This window comes from Acomys russatus, chromosome 20 (assembly GCF_903995435.1).
Source record: "Acomys russatus chromosome 20, mAcoRus1.1, whole genome shotgun sequence".
Lineage (NCBI taxonomy): Eukaryota > Metazoa > Chordata > Mammalia > Rodentia > Muridae > Acomys > Acomys russatus.
The window spans coordinates 74,201,109-74,225,981 of NC_067156.1; the positions used below are offsets into that span (position 1 = coordinate 74,201,109).

At 37.0% G+C, this 24,873-nt stretch overlaps 1 protein-coding gene across 1 annotated transcript in view; it reads right to left on the minus strand.

Moving 5' to 3' along the window:
- Dok6 (docking protein 6) overlaps positions 1–24,873 on the minus strand; it is a 402,354-nt gene that overhangs the window by 72,325 nt on the left and 305,156 nt on the right. The window contains exons 6-7 of the mRNA XM_051163890.1: positions 21,533–21,671; positions 6,036–6,153 (exon numbers count right to left, since the gene is read on the minus strand). Coding sequence (XP_051019847.1) covers positions 6,036–6,153; positions 21,533–21,671 — 257 coding nt within the window. The remainder of the gene's footprint in view (positions 1–6,035; positions 6,154–21,532; positions 21,672–24,873) is intronic.

Below are 24,873 nucleotides of genomic sequence, written 5' to 3' on the forward strand. Positions count from 1 at the left end.
CAGAGCCAAAGAAGATAAGTAACAAGAAAAACCCTAGGGAGGATGCTTAAATCTCACTCAGAGGGGGAAATTAAATAGACAGTGGTAGTGGATGAGGAGAGAGAGAGCACAGTTGTAGAGGAAGCACAGAGAAAGGAAGGTAGAAATCACACTTTTGGAGAGCAGGGCTGGGGGACAGAAGACTTACAAAGAAAAGAGAAATTGTGGGCAGGGACATCTTCATGACAAGGTGGAGACTTACGTCAGGGTAGGCTTCTGAGAGGATATGAAGGGGACTCTAGCTGAGATTCCTAGGGGTCATGGAGACTGAAGAAGACACCTTCTAACTAGATAAGTCCACTAATGGAACACCAGCTTACCCACAAAAACTTTGACCCCCAAATTACCCTGCCTATATGACACACAGGGATAAAGATAGAACAGGTAGAGCAGAGATTAAGGGAATGTTCAAGCAATGCTTGGCCCAACCCAAGACCCACCCAATGGAAGACAGCCAATCCCTGACACTATTAATAATATTCTGCTATGCTTGCGACAGGAGCCTAGCAGAGTTGTCCTCTGAGAGGCTCCACCCAGCAGTGGTTCAAGCCAGATGCTGAGACTCACAGCCAAACATTGAGCCAAGAGTAGGGAGTCTAGTGAAAAAGTGGTCGGGGGAGAGGGAGAATAGGACCTGGAGGTGACAGGAGCTCCACAAGAAGACCAACAGAGCGAATTAACCAGGGTTCAGAGGGCCTTGTGGAGACTAAAGCACCAACCAAGGGTCATGCATGGACTTGACCTAGGCCTCCTACACAGCTCAGCCTTCATGTAGGTTCTCTCGTAAGGGGAGCAGGGGCTTTCTCTGATATGGACCTAGTTTACTGGTTTTTGATCACTTCTCGTTGGTGAGTTTGCCTTGCCAGGCCACAGGAGAAGAGGACGTGCTCAGTCCTGATGTGACTTTATGAGCTGGCATGGGTGGTGGTGGAGGACTCTCCTTTTCTGAGGACTAGGAGAGGGGCATGGGGAAGAGGGAGAGAGGGAGGGACTGGGAGTATAGGAGGAAGGAGGCTATGAACAGGATAAAAAGAATAAATAAATAAAAATGATGTAAGCAAAATATATAGAACCCCATGGCTTTCGATTTAAAAGGCATATTTGCTCTTTAGAAGTTTAAAGATAGATGTTATTGTTATCATAATGAACATCTACTAGCTTCTTATGATACACAACTAAAAAGAATCATCAGTGGTTAATGTCTTAGGAGAATTGTTTAAAAATAAAAGTTTCAGACTAATATAAAAAGGAAAGAAAGAAAGAAAATGGAAGTATATTACCCAAGGACACACATGTTAACAGTGGTAAAGTTACCATTCAAATCAGGTTTATGTGACTTCAGATTTCAGGAGTGGATGGCTCTCTTTCACAAATTTGATCTCCCACAGTTATTCTGAGTCAGTAGCATAAAAAGAAAACTATCTACAGTGTCACTAGAGGATAGCCCAGGGGCTGAAGCAAGATTTACAGAAATACATTGATATAAAGTTATCTGTTAGTGCCTCAGAGATCAGGGAAGAGGGGCTGATTAATTGTGACTTCAGGAGATAAGGAACATTTAACAGTGGGAATATTCTGTGCTTTTTTATGATGTCAACTTAGGGGTGCAACTTATTAATTTATCTCAAAACAGTGACATCCCAAGAGGCAGTTTTTTGTTTTGACTTACTTCTTTTCAGGTAAGGATATGCAGTAAATTTCCATAAATATGGTTTAATAGTCAGAAATTGTTGCTTCCAGAAGAGAAGTCATATCTCTAAGAGCTGTTACTGAATTGTGAAGAGCATGCTGGTGCCTCTGGGGAACTTTGATGTATTTGGCTACTTCTAACTGTCCTGCTTTCCAAAAACATAATCAGAATATAGGAATGAAGCAATGTAGACTACTCTTTACTTTTGCTGCAATTTTCTGTATTAGTTTTTAAGTTTAAGGAGCCTTTACTTTATAATCTGGAAAATGTGCCAAGGTGAAATTTTAAATACAAAAATACCAATGAGAAAATTATACAGAATTCAAATTTGAAACTGAATGGGCAGTGAAGAAGGACAGAGGGTCACAGCTAACTGAACACTAAATAAAGCCTTTGATTTACCTCACTGTCCATGCTGGAATTCTCTTTAGCATTTTCTGAAGGTTACCTTTAATTCTAATTGTCTGTTTCTGTCCTGTCCTTCTGAGAAATTGGAGCCACAGCTGCCCTTTCCCTGATCATTAAATGCCTTTGGTGTAATTAGGTAAGCTTTGGTGCTGACACTGGTGGTCCGTAGCTTAATTACAGACACACAGAGGGCAGAAGAGGGCATGCAATTCAGAGCTGGCATTTGGGTATTAATTCATGTTAAGGAAAGCAGAACTTGTATAGCTCCCACCTTTACAGAAGATGAATCCTCAACCATCTTTCTTTAAACTCTTCAGAAACAATGCAAAGTGAATCCATTCCATCTAATTTTGCATCAAAAATTCAATATTGGCTCCCCCCCCATAAGCACTTTCTCTGAGATGGTTTCAGCACCCTTTCATTACAATTTATTGAAGAAACTAATCTCAAAAAACATCAGGCGAAGAGCAAAGAAACTGAGCTAACAGGTTAAAGGACAACTTTACTGCATTTCAGAACAGTCTGTGTGCTTACTAAATTAATGACTAGCAATAGAAAATGTCTGTGCTCAGTAACAATGTCCCCTTTCAACCTTCCCCTGCCAACTCCTCTTTCTTCTTCTCTATATCCTTTTTGTTTTCTCGAGACAAGAGTTTCTCTGTATAGCCTTGGCTGTCCTGAACTTTCTTTGTATAGTAGGCTGGCCTCAGGTCCACAATGATCCACCTGCCTTTGCCTCCTAAGTGCTGGAATTATAGGTATGTGCCACTGTGACCGGCTCCATCTTTATTTTAATAGAGAGAAAATACTGCTTCTAGAAGAGCCCCATGTTCCTATGAGGTGTTACCAGTCACCAGTAGCAGGCTGATGCTTTTCTTCCAATCTTCCCTATTTTTTTCCACTCTCCCTTCTTCCTTCCCTACATATATCTCAATACCTTAAAATAAGCCTTATAGTTTATGAAGATAGTAATTTTAAAAAGTAATTTTATAGTCAATAGTTCAAAATGATGTTTTCTTTCCTTCAATAGTTTAAGCTTCCTTGATTTTAGAGAAAACATTTTTGTACGTGATTATCATGAACATTTGGAAGTTAGTTAAATATAGGTAACAAAGCACCTGATAATACAAATTAAGCATCCCTATCTCTTAACATAGACAGAAGTCTTCACTTCTGCAAGAAAAAGTGGACAAAGTTGACCTATAAAGAACTACTTGGGGTGGAGGTGGTGGCTGTTACTCAGGGCAATGGGGCCTTGTTAGAAGCTACTGATCTCTTTTCTCATCCATTTGATCCAGACTTCATACCATCTCATTCTGTCAGAGCACCTTCGGGAGTAGCATGGAGAGAGCAGCTTACTCTACAGCACTTATTCTCCGATCACAAAGCCAAGTGCTGTGTCTCACTATTGACATACTTGTCTTTAAAGGAGTGTCTGGCAATAGACAAATAAATGAACAGAGCAAAACTTAGCTAACTGTAAAGTGTAGATGCTGACAGGCAATCGAAGTTTTACGTAAGTTTAATATAGATTAGTTTGTTTTCAGGGAATGAATTTTTTTTCAGCTCCAGTACATGTGCTGATTATTAATGAATCCAATCCTTTAAACTTGGAACACATAAAACTCTTCTCCTTTTCATTCTGAACGAAAGCTCACTGAATTTAATTCACATTGACCCACAACTTCATATCTCAGAAGTGAAAATACGATGAAAAAAGTTCTGAAAACAAATTTTCATTCCTGGATTTGTGGTTTACTTGACATGATAGCTAATCTTCATTGCTACTTTACTGTATTTAGAAGTTCCATGGAAACACAATCTCTGATTGGGCCCATGACATTGTTTCTAGAAAGGGGTACAAGAGAAGACATGTCTTGTATGTGTGTAGAAGTATCCAGTGTGCTGGGGTCCTGGGCTGAACCAATGGGAAAGTCAGTAGAGAGGAGTCTTCTTCTTGCTCTGCATTCCAAGAGAAGTCCCATGTGACCAGCTACCCTGTGACTCAGCTGTCACATGATGGGTGCACTTCCTTGGACTCCTCCTCTCTTATGTTTCTTCTTATTCACAGTCAGTGAGATGTAATTTACATTGAATAGCTTCTATACTTTGATGTACACTACCTTAGTTAATGCATAGTCTTGTTATGCAAAACAGTAGCAAACCATCTAACCAGAGAACAGTGTAATATGAATATTGTGTGCATGAAAATTTAGTGATACACTTTACAAAAAACATTCACAATACTAGAGTTTTGTTTTAACTCTGCAAAGCGCACAATAATATGCAAGTATAATCTCCTCTTTGTGAAAAAGAAATGAGACCATGTCAGGGTCACAACTAAGGTAAGCAAGGCAACCAGATTTATACATGCAATTTCCTTAAAATTAGAAGTTCACAAGAGGGATTTTGCTATTTTGCCGGGCAGAGACTGATAGTCATGGAATGTAGACAGGAGACTCAGCAACTCATTTACCCATTTTTCCTCTCTGGATTTTTTTTAAAATAACAAATTCTTATGCGTAGCCCTAGCTTATTTGGAACTCGCTTTGAAAACCAAGCTGGCCTAAAACCTACATAGATCTTTTTTCTCCTGCTGCTGCCTGAATGCATGTGGGCCATCACACCTGGTCCTTAGCTTTCTGTCTGTTTATTTGTTTGTTTGTTTTTTAGGGTGCCAAGATCAGGAGAGTCTGGAATTCTCTAAGCTATATTCATATTCTCTTTCTCTGATTTTTTTTTAACTTCCCAGGACAGTTTTACTTGCTTTCATTAACTATCAGTTTGTACACTCTTAAATATTTTCTCTTCCACTGTCTTAAGCACAAGTATCAAGTAAGTCATAATTTTAAATAGCCATTTAAAGTATAAAATGCAATTGCTTTCTATAAATGATTCTTTTCCTTGAAGAACATATATTTAATCATTTCGTGGTGATCGAATTTCATTCTTCTTTCTGAAACTGTGACAGTAAATAACACTATAAAATCATTCACATTATTTTACTTTGCTTGTAATATAATTTTGTGTAGCAAAGCAATTAGTGCTGTTATTAACTACAAAGGCTAAAGTATGAAAAGGAAGAAAAAGAGAAAATGAAACAAAAACACTAAACTGACTGTTGATGGCTTAAATAGTTACACATTCACTAGGTATTTAATGCCTTCATTCAAGCCTAAGGTGCTCAATAAATGCTTGTTGTTTGAGTATGTGTTTTCAGCTGTGCATTACAGTATTCTGTGCTTCTAACTTCCTCCATGGAGCATATTCTATTTGAAAAATAAAAATATCATTTAAAACAAAAGAGAAAGGCTAGAAAGGCTGATGGCAGGGATTCTGTAACTACCTGCCCATTGTCTGACACCTCTTTAGTCTCCTCATTCTGCAAACCATTCCCATGTCGCACCTTGTCAGTTCGCCTCTCTGATAAGACTCATGCTACACCTGAAAGCTTCTCTGGGTAAGTTCATGAAGCATTTTAGTCCCAAGTCTGACCAGATGCTTAATTGTAGGAAGAATAAACGATGTTGAAAAAGAAGTCCTCTGTAAATGGCGTGACAGAGACCTCAGCATTTGGCCTCCAGCTTTCCACAATGTGCTTTGTATATTGTTTTAGTCAATGTCTCCTTACAAATTTGTCCCTAATCCATTACCATAAGTTTAGGAATAATTTTATAGCATGCATGCATATGAAGATAGCTTTAAAAAGTGACAGTGAATCTCAGAGTTCCTACTGTGCCCCGAGAAAGTTGCGTGGAAACAAAAGAAAAGCAATCAATACAAATACACCCCGATTTGTTAGACTCCCCGCAGACGGAAGTGAGTGATAGTGTGGCTTTGTCACTTTAAAAGGCAAAAGATTTATACGATTTGAAGAGAAACCAGTAAAGCTACTTGCCTTGCAAGTTGTAGATTTCTCCAACGCTGTTCTGACGCGTAATGTGATGCCAGTATGCACTACGAGGAAGAGAGATGGATTTCGATAACGTCATTGGTTCAGTCAAGCTTGTCTGAAGCTAAAAGAGAAGAAAAATCTATCTTAGGCCTTCCTGGAGATATCAAAGTCAAATCCACCCTTTAAAATGCCGAGTATTGAAAGTGAGTGACAGAAAATGGAATATGTTAAAGATACCTATACAATTCCCCATTCAAGGATAACTGTGTCAAAAGTGAAATTGTGACTGATAGGTTTTCCATGCTCCAGTTGATGGCTCCTTACATGTGCTCACAAGGACAGAGAGACAGGAAGGAAGGAAGGGAGGCGGGGAGAAGAGACAGAATATTGGAAAAAAGCATGACGGGGGCACATGGAGAGATTTAGAAGAAGAAAGTGGAATCGATATTATCATATTTCATTGTATAAATGTATGAAATTATTAAAAATAAGAAGACAGCTAGAGAAGTATGAAAGGAGGTGGGAGAAGGTAAGTAGCTCAGTGGGTAAAAGACCTTGTCACACAAGAATGATGCACAGCACCTGCTGAAAAAGCTGGTTGGCCAAGTGCATTCCTGTATCCCCATTGCTGCTGGGGATGAACATCTGAGCAACAACATGGGGTCTGTTAGTCTAAGAGTATACTCTAGGTTCAGTAAGAAACGCTGTTTCAAAGGGGATAAGTGTGATAAACCAGGACAAAGGATGACTCTTTGTTGTACACACACGTACTCACCCTGTCACATATGTGCATACACCACACACACACACACACACACACACACACGCACACACACACACACACACACACACACACCACATACTACTATACATATTAAAACATGCATAAAAGAAAACAAAATAAAAAATACACGAGAAGAATTGAATCTGACTCATTAAAGGGGGCATTAAGAATCCCAGTGGCTTCTTGCCAATGGAGAAAGGGCACTGGCAAATAACCAGGGGAGAATCAGTCATAGGCCGCCTTGTGAACTCGCTTTCATTTCAGTGGCTGAGAATTACTTACACTACTCACAGCAGTTTCTATGAGTAGAATGGCAAAATAATTTAAGAAATTTAGGAACAGGGTGTAAGAGTGATGTGTCCTAGAAAAGGTGCCAAACACAAGAGACCCATTTTCCGGCTCTTCCCACTGTGTCCCCCCACCTCTGCGCAGTGCTGTTTATTCTTTCTGAGAAGCTCTGTGGTAAGGGAGCTAAATGTGTTCGTGCTTTGAATGTACTGTTTCTGAGGTTAGATGATTACATCATTCCCTAGGGTGTATAGTTAACAACAACAACAAAAGGAATGGGTTTGCAGTTTTAAGGAAGAAATTTATGTTTATTTATTTCATATTGTTATTTAAAATACAGAAATTGTTTTATTTGGTCTTTGGACATGCTGCTTTAACATATCCTGAGCAATGTATAAGCAGACCCCTCAGCTACTGCCACCCTGAAAGCTAAGAATGACATCGGCCAGCTTCTGAGGCCTGTAACAGAGACATCTCTGCTTTGCTGTAACTTTCCCACCTGCCATTTCCACTACTGTGTTTGAAAAATGTCTTAATATATGCTGTTCTTTGTTCTGTTGCCATAAAACATTCACAAAATGTTATCACCTCAGAACATGGAATTGGAGTAATTTGAATTTGCTATCTCGTACAAGATCAACAGAAGTTTATTGAAAATCTGCCACTGGAGCCGCTTTGCAGCTGATTCTTATCTATCTCAAATGATAATTTCAAGTTCTTTTCCCTATGTACACAGTACACAAGCTCCCTTCACCCACATTCCAAATATATCGGTACGTGTAGGGGTGCGAAGAAAAGCAGACTGTGTTTTTGTTGTTGTTTTGTTTGGTTTGGTTTGGTTTTTGTTTTGTTTTGTTTTATTTTTTTTATTTTTTATTTTTTGCACTAGGATTAAGCAGAGCTTTCTGTACCTGCAACATCCTTGTTATGAATGGAAATATCCAGTTCTACCAGAACACTGACAGATGGAAAAAAGCTGTGTGTTGGACTATCCATAATTAGATACCATCAAATGTGTCCATGTTGAAAAACTTCATCCAGCTCGGTGGCCTGGGTCACACCACCTGTGGGTTGGTCCAGGCTCTGCTTGCCTCCAGACAAGAATGGATGGACATCAAGGTCAAAGGTCCTAATGTCCTGTTTCTTGCCTAGGGGAAGCATAGGGCACTCAGGGTGAGGCCCAAGTCTGGGGCACTAGGCCCAGTCTCTCCAGGGGAAATTCAATTCCCACCAGGGTGTTACAGTTTAGGTCTTAGAATGAGATTGTGCATATCAGGAGACAGTGGAGACTCAGGGCCTCCCCAAGCCCATGATGAGACCAAAAGTGTTACAACTCCTTGTTTTGAGCTGCTCTGCCAGGCACAGCAGAGGAAGCAGGCAGATAGATGTCTGAAACCTCTGGCAGGCAGGTCCAGTGAGACGTAAGCCCAGTGGGCTTCATCCAGGGTCAGCACAGAGGTGGAGATGGAGTAGACTCCAGCAGCTGCAAAAACAAATGGAGTCTCAGCCAGTCATGGTGGAGGAATGGTGAGCAAGAGAGCCCCCCAGAACATGCCAGCCAGCCTTTATTTATAAGCCTTGGGCAGTGGGAGGGGTTTTGAGGGTGAATATGTCTGATTCCCTAGGGCTAAGGGTGCCAGGACACTTAATCTACATACAGTGATACAATAACTCATTTACATACAGTAGCATGGAGTCCTATCACAAGAAGGAAAACACAGTACTTAATTATCCCATGGGTGAGATAATCACTTCTAGGTAGGATTAGAGATTATTTCCTGGAGGCTAGGATCTCTTCAGGATAGAACGGGGGTACTTCTAGGAATTCCCTGTGCTTGAGCAAGTTCCTCATCAGGAAAGAGACAGGCTTGTAAGCTTCCTTAAGGGCTATGTGACACTCTTTTTAAAATATCTGGGGTTACTGTATCAGATGGAGTGGGAACCCCACCTTCATAGACTGAGCACAAGATGGATATCTAGAAGAGAAGTCAGACTCCAACCTTATCCATCAGAGCACCACAATTCCCCACTATTATACCTCTAGAAGTAGAGACAGGTTTCATTTTATGGTAGTGCTATTGAGAGAGGAAGCCAGCTTCTCATATGAAACATGGAGCTGATTAAGCACATAAATTTTTATTTAGTTCATGCCAACAATGCTCATTAATAACATCAAATAAAGTGAATTCATATTAATCATAATTGTGTAGAATAATTTTTATTCTTTTCCTAATCTAGTCTAATTTATTATTTTTCATTGAATCTCTGATATTGGATGAAAATGATGTTCCTTCTATATTTTAATTTAAATTTCATAAACATTTTTTACACCAAATGGTCAGTCTTGGGTATCATAGAAACACAATGAGCATACAGTAAATGTTGAAAACAAATACAAGGAAGCCAGCAGAAAATTGCCCCCTCCAACACATCTGAGGCATCATACCTCTTGTTGCTACAGTTCTTCCTATCCATGCCATCAATGCCTTCTATGTTATTAGCTATATTCAATTTATTCATTCATTTATTTTCATTTTACTTTCTACTTATTTGTAGAACGAGAGATATCTGAATCTAAAAATTGGTTGTGGATTTTCTTAGTCCATTTACAGATCTTTATCTGCATATAGTAACTGTTTTCCTGGACATTAGAGTTTCACTCATCATTCATACCGCTATAAAGCATGGCTATGGAGTAGACTGAGTCCTCACAATATGCAGTGAGGCACTAAATCCCAGTGTGGTCATGTTTAGAGGCAGGTTCTATTAGAAGCCTAATTAAGGTTAAAAGGAGACCATTGGGTCAACCTTAGTCCAAGAGGGTGGTGCCCTTATAAAAAGAGGAAGAGACTCCAGGGCATAATATTTATAAAAAGAAGCCATGGATGACACAAGAATAAAATGGACATCTACAAGGCAAGCCTTAAGGCATCAGAAAAAAGTGAATCTGTTCAGTGTTGAATTTGAACTTTCAGACTATATAACCACGAAAGAACAAATCTATGTTGGTTAGCTACCCACTCTACAGTATTTCTTACAGACTTACAATATTAATATAGTAGACTTTAACCCAACAAGGATGATGAATGTTCTGAACTATGATTTGTTCAATAATTTTCAATTTTCTTATTACCTTTAAGTAATGTGTTAGAAATTTACTAATAAATAGCCATAATGATTAAAAAATGCAATTATGGTTCAAGTATTTTATTAGTGACTATTGTTGATTATAATTTTAAACTTTTATTTGTTTGCTTGTTTTCGAGACAGGGTTTTTCTGTGTAGTCTTGTCTGTATTGGATCTCATTATATATCAGGATGACCTTGAACTCAGAGTGATCTGCCTGCCTCTGCCGCCCTGAGTGCTAGAATTAAAGATGTGCACTACCATTTCTAGTTTAATTTTTAGCTTTTGGTAAAACTTGTTTTGGTGAGAGACTTCAACAAGAGCATAGAAAGAAATAATATTTATGTGTGAAGGTAAAAAATAAGTTTAAAGATGCTATGGCTATTTCTTAACTGAAAGAAACTTGACCTGGAAGACATTTACACAGTAATTGTAAGCATATAAAAATCTATGTAAGGAAAATAGAAAGATATAAAATATAAATATAGAAAAGAAACATACATATTTGTACATATATGTAAAAGAATAATTATGAGACCATTCACCTTAGTTGGGATTACTACTGCCCTGATAAAACATAATGACCAAAATCAACTTGGAGAAGAAAGGATTTATTTCATTTTAAAACTCTTCATCACTGAGGTAAGTCAGGGCAGAAACTCAAGGCAGGAAACAGAAGGCAGGTATTGAAGCTGAAGTGCTTACAGATTTGCTGTCTAAGGCTTTCTGGGCCTGCTCTCATATACAGCTCAGTACCACCTGCCCAGGAGTGTTGTTATCCCCGTGGCCTAGGCTGTCTCACATCAATCATTTATCAAGAAAATGTCATACAAGCTTTGATACAGGCAATGTGATGAAGACATTTTCTCAATTGAGATTTGTGCTTGTTTGCTTTTTGCTTTTTCTTTTGTTTTGTTAGATAATGCTAGCTTGTGTCAAGTTGGAAAAAACCAAAAACTAGACACTACTTCTGTCTATTATAGTTTAAACAAATGAACCAGGTTTGATTTATGTTTTTTAGTTTCTTTGTTGGAAGAATCTACTGTGTTTCTGGGTTTTGTGTTTTTTTTAGCTAGTGAGAAACTGTTTAAGAAAACACAACACACCTTGGACCTTTGTGCCGGACTCCCAGAATACATAACTGTTAACTTTCTTGCGGGCAACATCCACCGGCTTCGCTTTTTGTATAGGCAGGGTCAGGATTCAGGAAGGATGCTTCCAAACAGATGCAGACATCAATTCGATAAAGGAGGGGCTAGATCAACCTTGAAACACCTGCCACTGCTTTCTGCCACCTTCTTTTTGTTGTAGCAGTTTGAAATAACATTTAGTTCACTGCAAGGCTGAGCAATGAACCAGAAAATGCTTATTTAGTGCCTGAGAAAAGTGCAGGTCACAATTCAACCAAGTGTGAGGAGTAGTTGAGATGTCTGTGTTCTACCAGGGAGCACAGTGGAACAAAGCCAAGTCAAAGTACTATATACACAAATGAAGCTGATGCCTATATGAGCACCCTACCTTAGCTCTTATCTGGGAAAACAATGAAAAATTTATTGATTTATATATATTTGAGATCTATATATAGGTGATATCAAAATAGATCCTAGTACCATTTGCAAAACCTGAGCCAGCAAAGGGGTGACAGTAGAGGTGAGAATACATTTTTTGGTTTAAGACAAGGTGATTTATAGAAGTACAACCCCCGCAATGGACTACTTAATCAATGTAGGCAGGTAGGGGAAGATATGATAGATATGAGCAGAGCTCAGCAGGCTGTGTATATTTATGGGTGTGCATGCATTTATATGTGAGTGTCTGTGTGTACACATAAATTCAACCTAGAAAAGTATAGACAGTATCTTGCTTTCTTTTCCTGCTGATATGATGAAATACTGTGACAAAAGCAACTTAAGATAGAAAAAGTGGCTTATATAGTTCAAGGGTACAAACATCATGGCGAGAAAGTCAAGGCAATAGAAGCGTGAAGTAGCAGGCCACATCAAATAATCAGGAGAAAAGAGAGTGAATGCTGCTACACATAGCTCTCTTTCTTCATTTATAAAGTTCAGAATCCCAGGCGGGGAACAGTACTACCCACAGTAGGTGTGGCTCCCCCATCAATTAATACAATCAAGAATTGTATTACACCAAGAATACAATATACCAAGAAAATCTCTTGGGTGATTCTAGGTCTGTGTAGTTCACAACTAACACTAGCTATCACACTTGTCTGGTGAGTTAAATTGGTCAAGGAAAATGTTTTAACATGTTCTTTGGCATGTCTGAGAGAGGAGGGAATTGATAAGAACATATGTTGTTAAAAAAAAGCTGAAATTGCAAAGATACCAATAATCAGAAAATACACTAATATAACATGTGAACTGTGTTAGTTGCAAAAAGAAAAATGTTGTCCTGTGTAATAAAGAAGTATGTGCAGAGCACTCAAGTTGGGAATACCACATTTTATTTGTTCTTAGCAAGTCCATAAAACTTTAAAATTGTATGTGAACAGAGACTCCAGGGATAGTGAACCAGCCATGCTTGGCACTGTTTGCAGTCATTAAAACAACCCTCTGAAGTTTGATGGTTTATGGGCAATTGGTTTCTCACGGACTTGGCTTAATTTTTAGTGGGGGACACCTCACACTTAATCTTCCATTTTATTCAAGATAAATGGGAGAAATTAGAAGTCATTTTGCTGAGTTTGTTCTAAGGTAGCAAATAAAATGTGATTTACATAGTCATTTAATGGAAGTTGCTCAATGTCTTTCATTTGATCTTCATAGAATATTATTTTAATTTAGCTTGAAACAGTGATTCTTACTATATGTTTTAATTATGTGCTAGCAAATTACATTTAGATAATTTGAAAAATATAAAACAAACCTAGCATTAGACCAATGACATCAAATCAAGTAGCTTTAACAATATTATTCATTTTTATAATCTATGATGCCTTTAAGAATGTATGTGCATTCAAGTCAGACTTGGTGCTGCAGACTTATAATCCTAGCACTCAAGAGGCTGAGGTTGAGGGTTCTGAGTTCAATGCCATCCCAGAAAAATTAATAAAACTCTTTCTCAAAATAAAAAGAAGGGACAAAATAAGGGTTGGTAGTGGATGCCTTAGTTTTGTCTTTAACAATAGAGATTTAAAAATATTTGTGAGTCCTTAGGGTATCTCACATTTGTAAATTAGAAGATAAAAGCATTTGGGAAATTGCCTTCTGTGCACAGGAATGAACATATGATAAACACTAAAATTCACAGTTTTTTACATCATAATTTGTTCCTTTAAAACTTTAAATGCATAGTGATTTATTTAGGTAATGTTCAGTAGCCACACATACAGAAATTTGGTATTAATGCATTTTTTTATCCCATTTCTGCACAAAGCTACTTTTCCTTTGTCAGCCATTTTATGAGTTAGTAATCCCTGGGTACTCAAGAAAGGCCTTGGTTGTTGTATACTAACTCTCTGAAGTAGAATTATTGTCAGGTTCCATATAGCCTCTTATAGAATAAGGTAGATAAAAGACCTGATTAACATAATGTGCTCTGTTAGTCCTTCTCACATATGTCACTTCCACACATCATGTGTCCTTTGTTCTAACACCTCCAGAATGAGAGAAGTGATTGCCTTTACCGAAGCAGCACTGATTATATATATATATATCTATCTATATCTATCTATCTATCTATCTATCTATCTATCTATCTATCTATATCTATCTATCTATCTATCTATATATATATATATATATATATATATATATATATATATATATATATATACACTTTGTGTTATAGGAACTTGCTATAAAACCCTTGAAACTGTGATCCTCCTGTTTCAGCCTCCCAAGGTCTGGGATAATAGGTATACACCAGAACATCCATTTTCAACCATTACTTGTTATCTTGACTTATTTTTTTTACCAGTAACATTTTATCTTATTTCATTTATTATGTTTCTTTTTTAACATATACACTTATATTATTACATATCGGTAAAATAAGCTACATACAGCAGGAAGAACCATGAGACAATCAGGAATTATATAAATGTTACATTATAGTGATTTGGCTATTTGTATTTGACAAACTTGATGTAAGCAACTTTCCTATCTTATTGGGTCTAAATTTCTGAACGGAGATTAATATCTATCATATTTCATCTCTGTTAACTTAAATCATCTATCTTGATCTACAAACATCTTAACCCCTCTCTTGACTTTTAAGTTTTTTTGGCTTTGATTTTCCTCACTGTTATTCAGCTGCCCCAATAAAATAAAAAAAACAGGCTCATACTTTTAGCATAGAAGTTGTAATATTTTATATTCTGCAGCCTTCTTTCTTACATAGTAACAACTATAGTTGCTTAGAAGTAAGGGATTTGTATCCTCCTCCTCTCCCTCTCTATATTATACGTGCACATGCAGTCTCTGAAGTGACATCTAGACCCTACATAACACATTCTAGGTTAAAGGAAATGATTGAAGTAACTTTTATTCTAATACTGCTGACCAAACTATATATAGCCTTTTGCCATGTTTACTTTATTCCACATTTATTAGAAAATGTGTGAGTTTCTTTGTTGAGTTTTTGTGAGGTTTAGGTATCAATGAGAGTATGGCCTCATAGAATGAATTTGGTAATGTTCCATCCATTTCTGTCTTTTGGAGTAGCTTGAATAGTATCGGTATTAGCTCGCCCTTGAAGGTCTGGTAGAATTCTGCACTGAAACCATCTGGCCCTGGGCTTTTTTTTTGGTTGAGAGACTATCAATGATTGCTTCTATTTCTGTAGGGGAAATGGGACTATTTAGCTTGTTTATCTGTCCTTCACTCAACTTTGGCAAGTGAAATTGATCAAGAAAATTGTCCATTTCCCTTAGATTTTCAAATTTTGTGGCATATATGCCTTCAAAGTAGGATCTTATGATTCTTTGTATTTCTTCAGTGTCTGTTGTTATGTCTCCTTTTTCATTTCTGATTTTGTTGATTTCAATACTGTCTCTCTGCCTTTTAGTTAGTTTGGCTAACGGTCTGTCTATCTTGTTGAGTTTCAAGTGCATGTGTTCTATCATGTATGTTTGTGAAAAATGAGTTTTTAGTGTTTTGAAATAAAAGCTAATAAAGTAATTAATTAGGATCATAAGTTTATTTCATTATTGAGCATAATTTATTTTAATTACATTCATGTTGGTTAATTGCAATCAATGCATATCAAGAAAAGAAAATTTTATGAATATGTTTTTGACATTTCAAAATGTATAAATGGTCATTGTCAGTAATAACTTCTGTTTTGGTCTTATGATTATTATTGATTATGTTGAGCAGTACAGTCTTGAACTTTGAAAAATAAATGTGTTTGCAAGATTCATTTTATTTTCACTTTTGTGTTTCTGTGTGTGCATGTATGTGTGGGTACCCACAGAGACAAGAAGGGAGCATCAGATTCCTTGGAGCTGGAATTATAGGCAGTGTGGGCACTGGAGTCTGAACTCTGGTCTTTGGCCAGAGCAGTAGGCACTCTTAAGTGCTGAGCCATCTCTCCAGACACTGCATTTAGTTTTACCAGGTATAATTTACTCCATGTATATCATATGATTCCTGGAGTTTTTAAAGCTTCTGTGACTGTATCCAGAGGAGTATATTAAATAGGTTCTGTGTATCACCACTGTAAGATGCTTCCAAGCTCTTCATATTTTTGCTGTAAAAAACCTTATCTATTTCATGCTGATAGGACTCCCTGCAGAGTATGTCTAAGAAGAGAGTTTTAATGGAATTTGGCAGGGGAAGCCAAACTGCTAAGAATATAAATCATCTGGGAAGCCTTTTAGTCCCTTCAAAAGTTATAAATGAGTGTATGTTTGCCACTTATAAAAACTATTGCTATATTTCATATGCTATAAAATTTTATCCTTTTTAAGAAAAACAATCATTATACCTAGCACTACAAATGATTGGTTCTGCTAGTCAAACTGTGGCCTATAGTTGAGTGAGAGCTGCTAAAATTAAGAAGAAGGAGAAAGGGGGGAGAAGGAGGAGGAGGAGGAGGAGGAGGAGGAGGAAGCAAGGCCACAAAAGCAAACCTGTCATCTTGGAATTGATGCAATACAATAGCGCTTTCCACGTCACGCAACTGCTCATGAGACTGACATGCTATTTCTGTGCTGATAGGGAAGTCTACATAATTATTTATATAAAACATCATTTCATAGCTTGATAGTAGTGAGTGACTAGTAAGGTGTAACTGAAGAAGGGTGAATTCATTTCATTTTTATTGCTATTCAAATTACCTCATTGAAGAGCTGACTTCCTTCTCTAGCTTTTTTTTTCATTGTGAAAAAAATTGAATTTCAAGAAAAGCATCTTAAATATTTATATATTTTTACCAAATTATAAAGTATAAATTTATGTATGAGGTGCTCTCAAATGGCTTTTGAGTTACCCATGACATCACAAGTTTAGAAATTACTAGTCACAATGCTTTTCTTTTTCAGAGACATAAGGACAAGTCACAGAGGCTTTGCTTGACAAAGTTCCAAAGATCTCCTGTTGTTCAACACCATCTTATATTATTTATGGTTCATGTCTATTTATGGAATAATTTTGCCTAAAAGCTACTTAGAAAGATGCCTTTTCTCCTAAAACTGCCTTTCTCTTTATTTCTTAGGAAATTTACACTGGAAAACTTTTTCCCACAGAGAATATTGAAATAAGGCATCTGTCCAAAGGTCAGAGGGTTTTGGCTATAACTATTGTGAGCGGCAAGGCAGAAACTGCTTGAAAAGAAACTTAGGACTTTGACATAAGAGTACTTGGTTAGATATTGTTAGCTGTAGAAAAGTAAAACTTGTTTATTTAGAATATGCTTTGAAAGTAATAGAAGGTGGGCTTGGAACCTCATGCTTTACCGATATTTTACAATAGAGGATGCCTTGGAAGTTAGCCTAGGCTTTGTTTGGTAAAGATGAATAATACACCTGTTGGTTTGAAACTGGGAATAACTCAAGTTTTTTTCTGTGTGAAGCACATTTAGATTCAAGCTATGTTGCTATGACAATCATGTAAATATAATGGCTTTTATCCTGGGGAAATTTATGATTAAACTTTCCCAAGTACTGTTTAAGAAATAATAATCAGGTCATACTGACCATTGCTTGGATACTGATTGATTTTTTTTTCTATATGTAGCTTTTATTGTAGCTTATACAGAATTGTTTTCATTTCTCTGTTAGATTGTTTTCTTGATTTGTTTTTAAATGCTCTATTGATTGTAAAAGGTGTAAAAACCATGATGCAATCTTTAAGGAAAAAAAAATTGAACTTCAATTTAAATAAAGGCCTGGGGTTGGCCCAAAAGAGATGACAGAAGAAAAATAAAGTTCTTCTGGGCTAGAAGACCTTTTAGTTTGCACTGAAATTTGTGCCTGGGCCTCAATATTTCTTTTCTTCTCAATCTCTCCTCAACAATTAGTCCCATTAACTATTTGTTCATCAACAGTTGGTATCTTTGGACAATTGTTCCCTGCCTGCTCCCTTTTCCCTACAGCCGAACCACCAAGACTTTCTCTTCTCTCTTCCTGAAGATGGTCTATAGTATTTCTTATTTACTTATTTTTTTATAATGTTTCTGGAAGCCATGTTTTACTTTCATTCATGTTTTCTCATGTATTGTTTAGACCTTAGGTATTTTAGTCTGTTTATAGTCCTTAACAACATAAAAAGAAGAATTTAAAAAGTTTCTTTCATCCTTCCTCCTCACACTCCCTCTGACATCTCCCTCCCTCTATCGTGGTTAGATCTGTATTCAAGCTCCACAGACTGAAACACCATGCATGTTTGGCTGAACCTCTGATGAATGGTTGCTATTAGAGGGAAGATTAACATTCTTGGCAATATAGTACCCTGATAACTTAGCATCTTTTGACAATTATTTTGATTAATTTCACTGATTATGGAAGGAAGAATATTATATGTGAGACAGAAATGTATTCAGACATGTCATTGTATTTAAATATCTAAATTAAAAACTGTCCTGGCTTAATTCTCCAATGTACCCCAAACAAAATTCTTCCATTCTTGCTGTGTTTAAAACTATTTGTATTACTTCTTTGAGCATTTCATACAATGTATTTTGGCCATATTTACATTCAAACTCCTCCTAGATCCACTACTTCATTTGTACCCATTCGTCTTTGTGCTCCTTTGCAAAAAATAAAATAAAATAAAACGTAATCCACCATATAAACAAACTAAAAGAAAAAACCCACATGCTCATCTCATTAAATGCAGAAAAAGTCTTTGAGAAAAGCCAACACTCCATGATTACTTTTTTTAACCCACCAGGTCCAGTTTGTGTTGCTTAAACTCTTTTGGGAATGGGGTCTGTCCTAGAGCATGGCAGAACTAACAGGGCCACACCTTTTGGTCAACGGACTCTTACTTTCCATGAAGCTCTCCACTTCCAATAGGTCCTCAGGTAGGTGCATCACTTTGTGCCATGTCTTTACCTCCATGCGGGCATTTTTTTTTTTTTATGGCCTTGGCTTGTACAGATTTTGTCTTCCTGTCACAATCTCTGTGAGTTCATCTGTACAACATAGCAGCTGTGTCTAGAAAACAGTTTGCCTATAGTCGTCCACCAACCACATTTTGATTGGATTTTAGTCTCCTTTTATGAGGTGGAATTCATACTTTGCATTGTTTTTGTGGGGGAAAAACCCTTTACTTATCTGTATAAACCATATTTGGGTTAAAAAATTAAAGAACATGTTGAAACTACCTAGGATCCCCATTTCTATAGAGTTATTTCTACTTTTTACAGCAAGACAGGACTGAGGAGATGTGTAAATGCAATAGTGGAAGCAAGCCCTGTTTTGTATGGAGGGCTTCTCCCTGAAGGATTCATGGGTGAGCCTCTCAGGACTTTACTATCCAGAAACTCTCTGACACCACTGCCCTGACCACGTGAGTTAAGAAGTCAAGTGACTTAGTGAGTTAATCTCACAAAACTGTGGGCAACCTGAAAGAGGAAACTTTTTTCTTCTCTTGTATTCATCAGTTCACTGCGTACCAAATAAATGCATAATGATCTTGTGCCAGTCAATAAACAGCTAACATGTATGTAAAACTTTATAATTGAGTTAGTCCATACTAATTATTTCATGATCTTTCTCAGTGACAAAAATCAAAATACACATCTTTATTTTCCTTACAATTTAGTAAGGATATTTTTGTGTTGATACTCAATACTGCTTAATAGAAAATGTACTGCTCTATTCACCAGCACTGAAAATTCCTAGGTATCAGATTACCCTATTAAAATATTTCAACTAATATTTATCTATTTATATGTGAGTAGATGTGTGCACCTGTCATGGTGTGTATATAGTTTCAGAAGACATATTTTAAGAATTAATTTGTTTCCTTCACCACATGGGTTCCAAGGATTGAACTCAGGTTGTCAGATATAACAACAAGCATCTCACCTGCTGAATTAATCCATCAGGTCTTTTAAATGACGAGGGAAATGTGGCTTTACTTAGAGGATGGAGATATATCAAAATAGAAAGAGGTATTATCAATAACAGCAAAACCAGGTTTTATCTTTTCAGAAAGAAATAGCAGTTGAGACACTATTTTCACTGCCTTTTGTGCAAGTTTGTAAATCCACAAATCATATTTCATTAAAAAGATAAATCAAATGCTTCCAGGTGCCTGAAAACTTACATTTAGGGCCTCCATTGCTATAGAGTTCTTTGGTTACTTAATCCTTAAAAATCTTTTAAAGCATATGAAAATACATAAGTATTTAAGTATGAATACCACGCATCCTGATTTGAAAACTAAAAAGATAAAGCAAAAAACAAAACACAACAACAGCAAAACAGTCACCCCTGTTATCTATTTCATAGTAGATATGTACTAAATACAATGCCACAGTTTTGCATGTTAGATAGAAGGCTTTATTTTAATCCCCACTTTGAACTTTTACCTAATTTTCACACAGAGCTTTATATTATTTTAAATTGAAAACAGGAACCACACACAGAACACTAAAATGTTTTTTTTTTTTCATGCTTGTTGGAAAGTTTTGTGTGTGTAAAGGAGGTATATTAAAAGAGAAAGTAATGTCTTGGAGACTGAGAAACCCCTGCATTGGTTTTAGAACTTAGTATTCTTGAAAACAGTTACCAAACTGAAGTAGACTGCTCTCAAAAAAGTATTAAACTAGCTTATTCTTAAGAATAGACTAGATAGAAATCAATTTAATTTTCCTAGCATTAACCTTCAGAGAGAAGCATACCTATAAAATTGATATTTTAATTTACCCAAATACTCTCTTTACATTTGATTTGGTAAATTCCACTGTTGAGCATCACCAAGCTCATTATTTGAGCATCTGTACCAATTACAGAAGGAACACACCTCAAGTTTAGAGTGTCTGAGATCATTCTACACGTACCCATCTTCTCTAAGTCTTTGGAGATGACTGTCTAACTCTTGGGTTTGGCCCAAACTGTGATAAGCACATATCAGCCCCAGCTGATGTGAATTAAATTTTATTTTTTAAAAATTGGCTCAAGATTGCTACATGTCCTTGGAAGAGCTTGAATGAGAAATAGTAACTACATTTGGACTCAATAACTTTCTTTCTTCATAGATATTGGAAAGTTTGTAAGTACTCAAAAATACTCTACTTACTCTGTCACCATCAAAAGATGAAATGTTTTATGATTGTGTGTATGTCTGGCAACTAAATGGATAGAACTACTATACGTCTGTTATTAAGGAAAAGAAGATCTTTTTGGATTTAATACCCTGCCAGAAGTACAGTCTGTAAGCAGTGATATTGGGCAGTGAGTTTGGAACCCAAATGGAATGCTGTGTTTCATGATCAATAATTATAGTCTACTGAAACAATTCCCGACATTTTCTTCATGGAAATATACTTAAATTTTCTATATGTTAATTTGCACATTTAGAATAAGCATAAGTAACAAAGTTCAACTCTTGCTTCATTCTCCAAGCAACCCACATAGCTTTGGGCAACCAACGCAGCAGATCCTACACAGATCTATGGAGAGCAGGGCTCCTACGTCTTGGTCAAAAATAACTTTGTGATATACTGATTAAAGTATTACAGAGCTGTGGTTGGCCTTCATAGGTTTGGTAATGGAGACAGAGCATGGGTGGACACCACACACTACATGAACAGAATCACATAGATAAAGTTTGCATCAGCACAGGACATGCGTTCACAAGCATTAGATCACATAGAATGGAGCCTTACCCGGGCCTTCTGCTCCATTTCTAGCATTAGTCTTTCATGTTGCTCAGCTATGGCTAGTGTTGCAGAGTGGACCTTCTGATAGATCATTTCTCCTTCCCTTGTTTGAAAAGTGAATAGGCCTTCTCCTGTGTCACACATTCTGTGAAGAAAGAGAGACAGAAATGGGTCTTTGTGGGTTCAAGCGTGTCGACACTCTCCATATCAAAGATGTCCTGTCCTCAGGTTTTCGTCTTCATGCTAGTTCACTCATGGAAAGTCCACCCAAGACATGCATCTGTGAATTACATATGAGGGAGAGTTAAATGTGAAAATCCATGCATGCTTGAGCTTTTACTTCTTACCAAAATGTGCAGGAACACATAAAACTGATTTAGACATGCTTCATGTGGTTGCCTGAATGCTGACAGTGGGGATTCCCTACTCTCAGGAATAGCTACCAAGCACTTTACCCAGGACGTTTTAGTGTCTGTTATATGTACCCTATTTACACTGTTTTGCTTCAGTATAGTTTCTGCCCATTATGGGAGTGTACACATAGTCAAAATGCTCAGCCTGCCTCTCTCTGATTGCTACGTTTCGGCAATAGAAACAATAGAACCACGTCATACAACCTTAAGGAATGGAGACTTGGTAAACAAACTGCTTACAGTGCTGCTTAGCACACCCAGAGTATTAAAATTGTTAGGTACTTTCATCATAAAGTTGGAACTAATAATAAGGGAAGTTCGGAAGTAATCGAATAAATAGCTGCCCTAGATAAATGGCTGGGTTTATTTAGTTTTCTAAGACAGTTATGTTATTATGATATAATGCTAGGAAGAAGTGTAATGCAGTTAGTGCTATAGGTGACAGTACATAATTCTAGCAAAAAATAAAAACATAAGTTTATTTTCAATTATTTAATAAAATTACTTGATAAGACAATATTCATTGACAAATGATTAGACATACAGACCAGGTTTATCAATAAATGCTAAATATAACATAAATATTATTTTAAGTAGTATGATAGCCCAGCTTTAACCATAACTGAAGACTATCATCTATATCTATGTGATACACTGATATGAAGAACTAGCTATCTTCCTATGATGCTAGATTTTAGGTAATATTATAGAATGATTTACAGGGCCAACACCAAAATATTCATGACACCAAACTATTGGACAATTTGGAATTTTTTTGTATGACTCTCCACGAGGATTTTAGTAGCAAAGAAATGTCTCAAGAGGCTTCTAACATTGCCCAGACTGTGACTGCCATCCCTCTGGGCCCCATCCAACCAGTACTTAGCTCCTGTGAAAGCGATCTTAATAAAATTCACACAGCGTGAAATGGAAAGTCTTAGGGAAAAATGAAGAGTTTTCACAAAGTGAAACAAATGAGCTATCTTTGTTGATGCTGGAGTATTTGGAAATGCAAAAGCCACAGAAAAACCATTGATAAGTTCAGAGCACATCTTGTGTGAGGTGGAGGCTTTGTTCATTGTCAAGTAGAGAACACTGCTTATTAGCCTCAGGAAATGAGATAATGAAGACACAAATTGTTATTTCATACTCAGTCATTGAGATGTGAAGTGCTGATGTCTGTCCACTTTCCAAGCCTTAATTTTTCCCAGTGGGGGATGCTTAATACTTACAGGAGGGTTTCCCTAATCTTAGAAATAGCTACCATTCACTTCCTTTGAACCTGGAACAAGGTATTTGAACGTATTATAACAAAGAAACACTGAACACAAGAGGCTGCTTCTGCTCATGATTATATCAACCAAGGGGAAGGCTCAGATTCTTCACTTGATGGGCTCATGATTATTGATTTTGTCAGTCATGTTGACTTGAGCAACGTAGGGCTCCTTGCCTTAATATGTGCTGTCTGAAATAGGATAGGAAACAGAAATGTAGTCTTTTTTTTTTATCTGTTAAAACAATGCCAGGGGAGAAACAGTAAGGAAAAGGATGCAACAACTTAGGTTGCTTTGACTTGCTTTTCAAAGTAGGACTTAAATACAGCAAATCATGTACCACAGGAAAATTATTCTTGGTCCTGTATTGTAATCTGTATCCAAACAATGTCCCATGTGGTTAACATGAACATTATGAGACTCAACTTATTTACCTGAACATACTCTTTCTATAAGGTGGGAAGAGCTCAGACAGAGGTGCTAATTTCATTGGAACATATTGATTGCCCACCAACTGGACATTAAAGATGTTCAGCAAATGCCTTTATTTTGTGATAAGGTGAAAACATGGATGGTGTGTATTTGGCCTGACTCAAAATTAAGATTATGGTCATTATGTTCGTGAGGGCATTATCTCTCTTCTCACTTAATATATTTATTTAAAAATAAAACTAACTTTAAAACTAAAAAACTAATGTACGCATATGGGTGTGTTTTTGTTCAAGCATTATCACATGTTTGCATAAAGGTTATACCCACAGAGTCCAGAGGAGGGCATCAGACCCCAGGGAGCTGGAGTTACAGCTGCCTGACATGGGTGCTGGGAACTCGACTTGGGTCCTTTGGAAGAAACTAGGCAGTCTTAATTGATAAGCTATCTCTTCAGCCCCCTCTTTATCTAAATTAAGTTGTTGAAGGTGACTTCAGCTCTGAGAACCAGTCTGGGACCTTATAAAATTGTAAAAGATTAGTAGGGTGGATACACTTTCTTCCAAGTCTGGACATTGTTAGGAAGCAAATTGTGTCATAATTCTAGGATTCTGGACATAAAGGCGTAAATTTCAATCCTCAGATCATGGCCTGTCATATACATTTATCACATATTTAAAGTCATTCTTATAAATCAGACACTGCTCCATGACTGAGAATTAAAATGAGAAAAAATAAACATAATTAATTACTTTGAGACTTTAGAAATAGCAGAGGAAGAAAACCATGGATTAAATAGTCCAATAATGTAGTATGTACCACAATGTGGAAGTACCAGGAGGTGAACAACAGAAACCTGACTTGATCATAGTTTTAAAGTGTTGACTCTTCATCTATAAACCGTGGCTAACAAAGTTTGGCCAGAAGTTTTAAGGGTCTAATTTATTTATTGGCTCATTAAGTGACTTAGTGCAGATGCTAACGATCAGGGCAGGGCTCATTTAGCACTTCTGGGTTACCAAGACCTTCTCATTAATTCCACAGTAAAGACTGTTTTCAAGATGGTTCTTGGGATATTGTTTCTATTTCTCTACTGAGTGAAACACTATCTTGACGCTGAGGGGGTTAAACAAAGTCTCAGTGGCTACCTGCAGAGGGGCCTTCAGAGAACCCTTGAATGTTAAGACTCAGGTGAGTGTCTTTGACAGTTGCTCCTTTCAGTGCAGAGGGA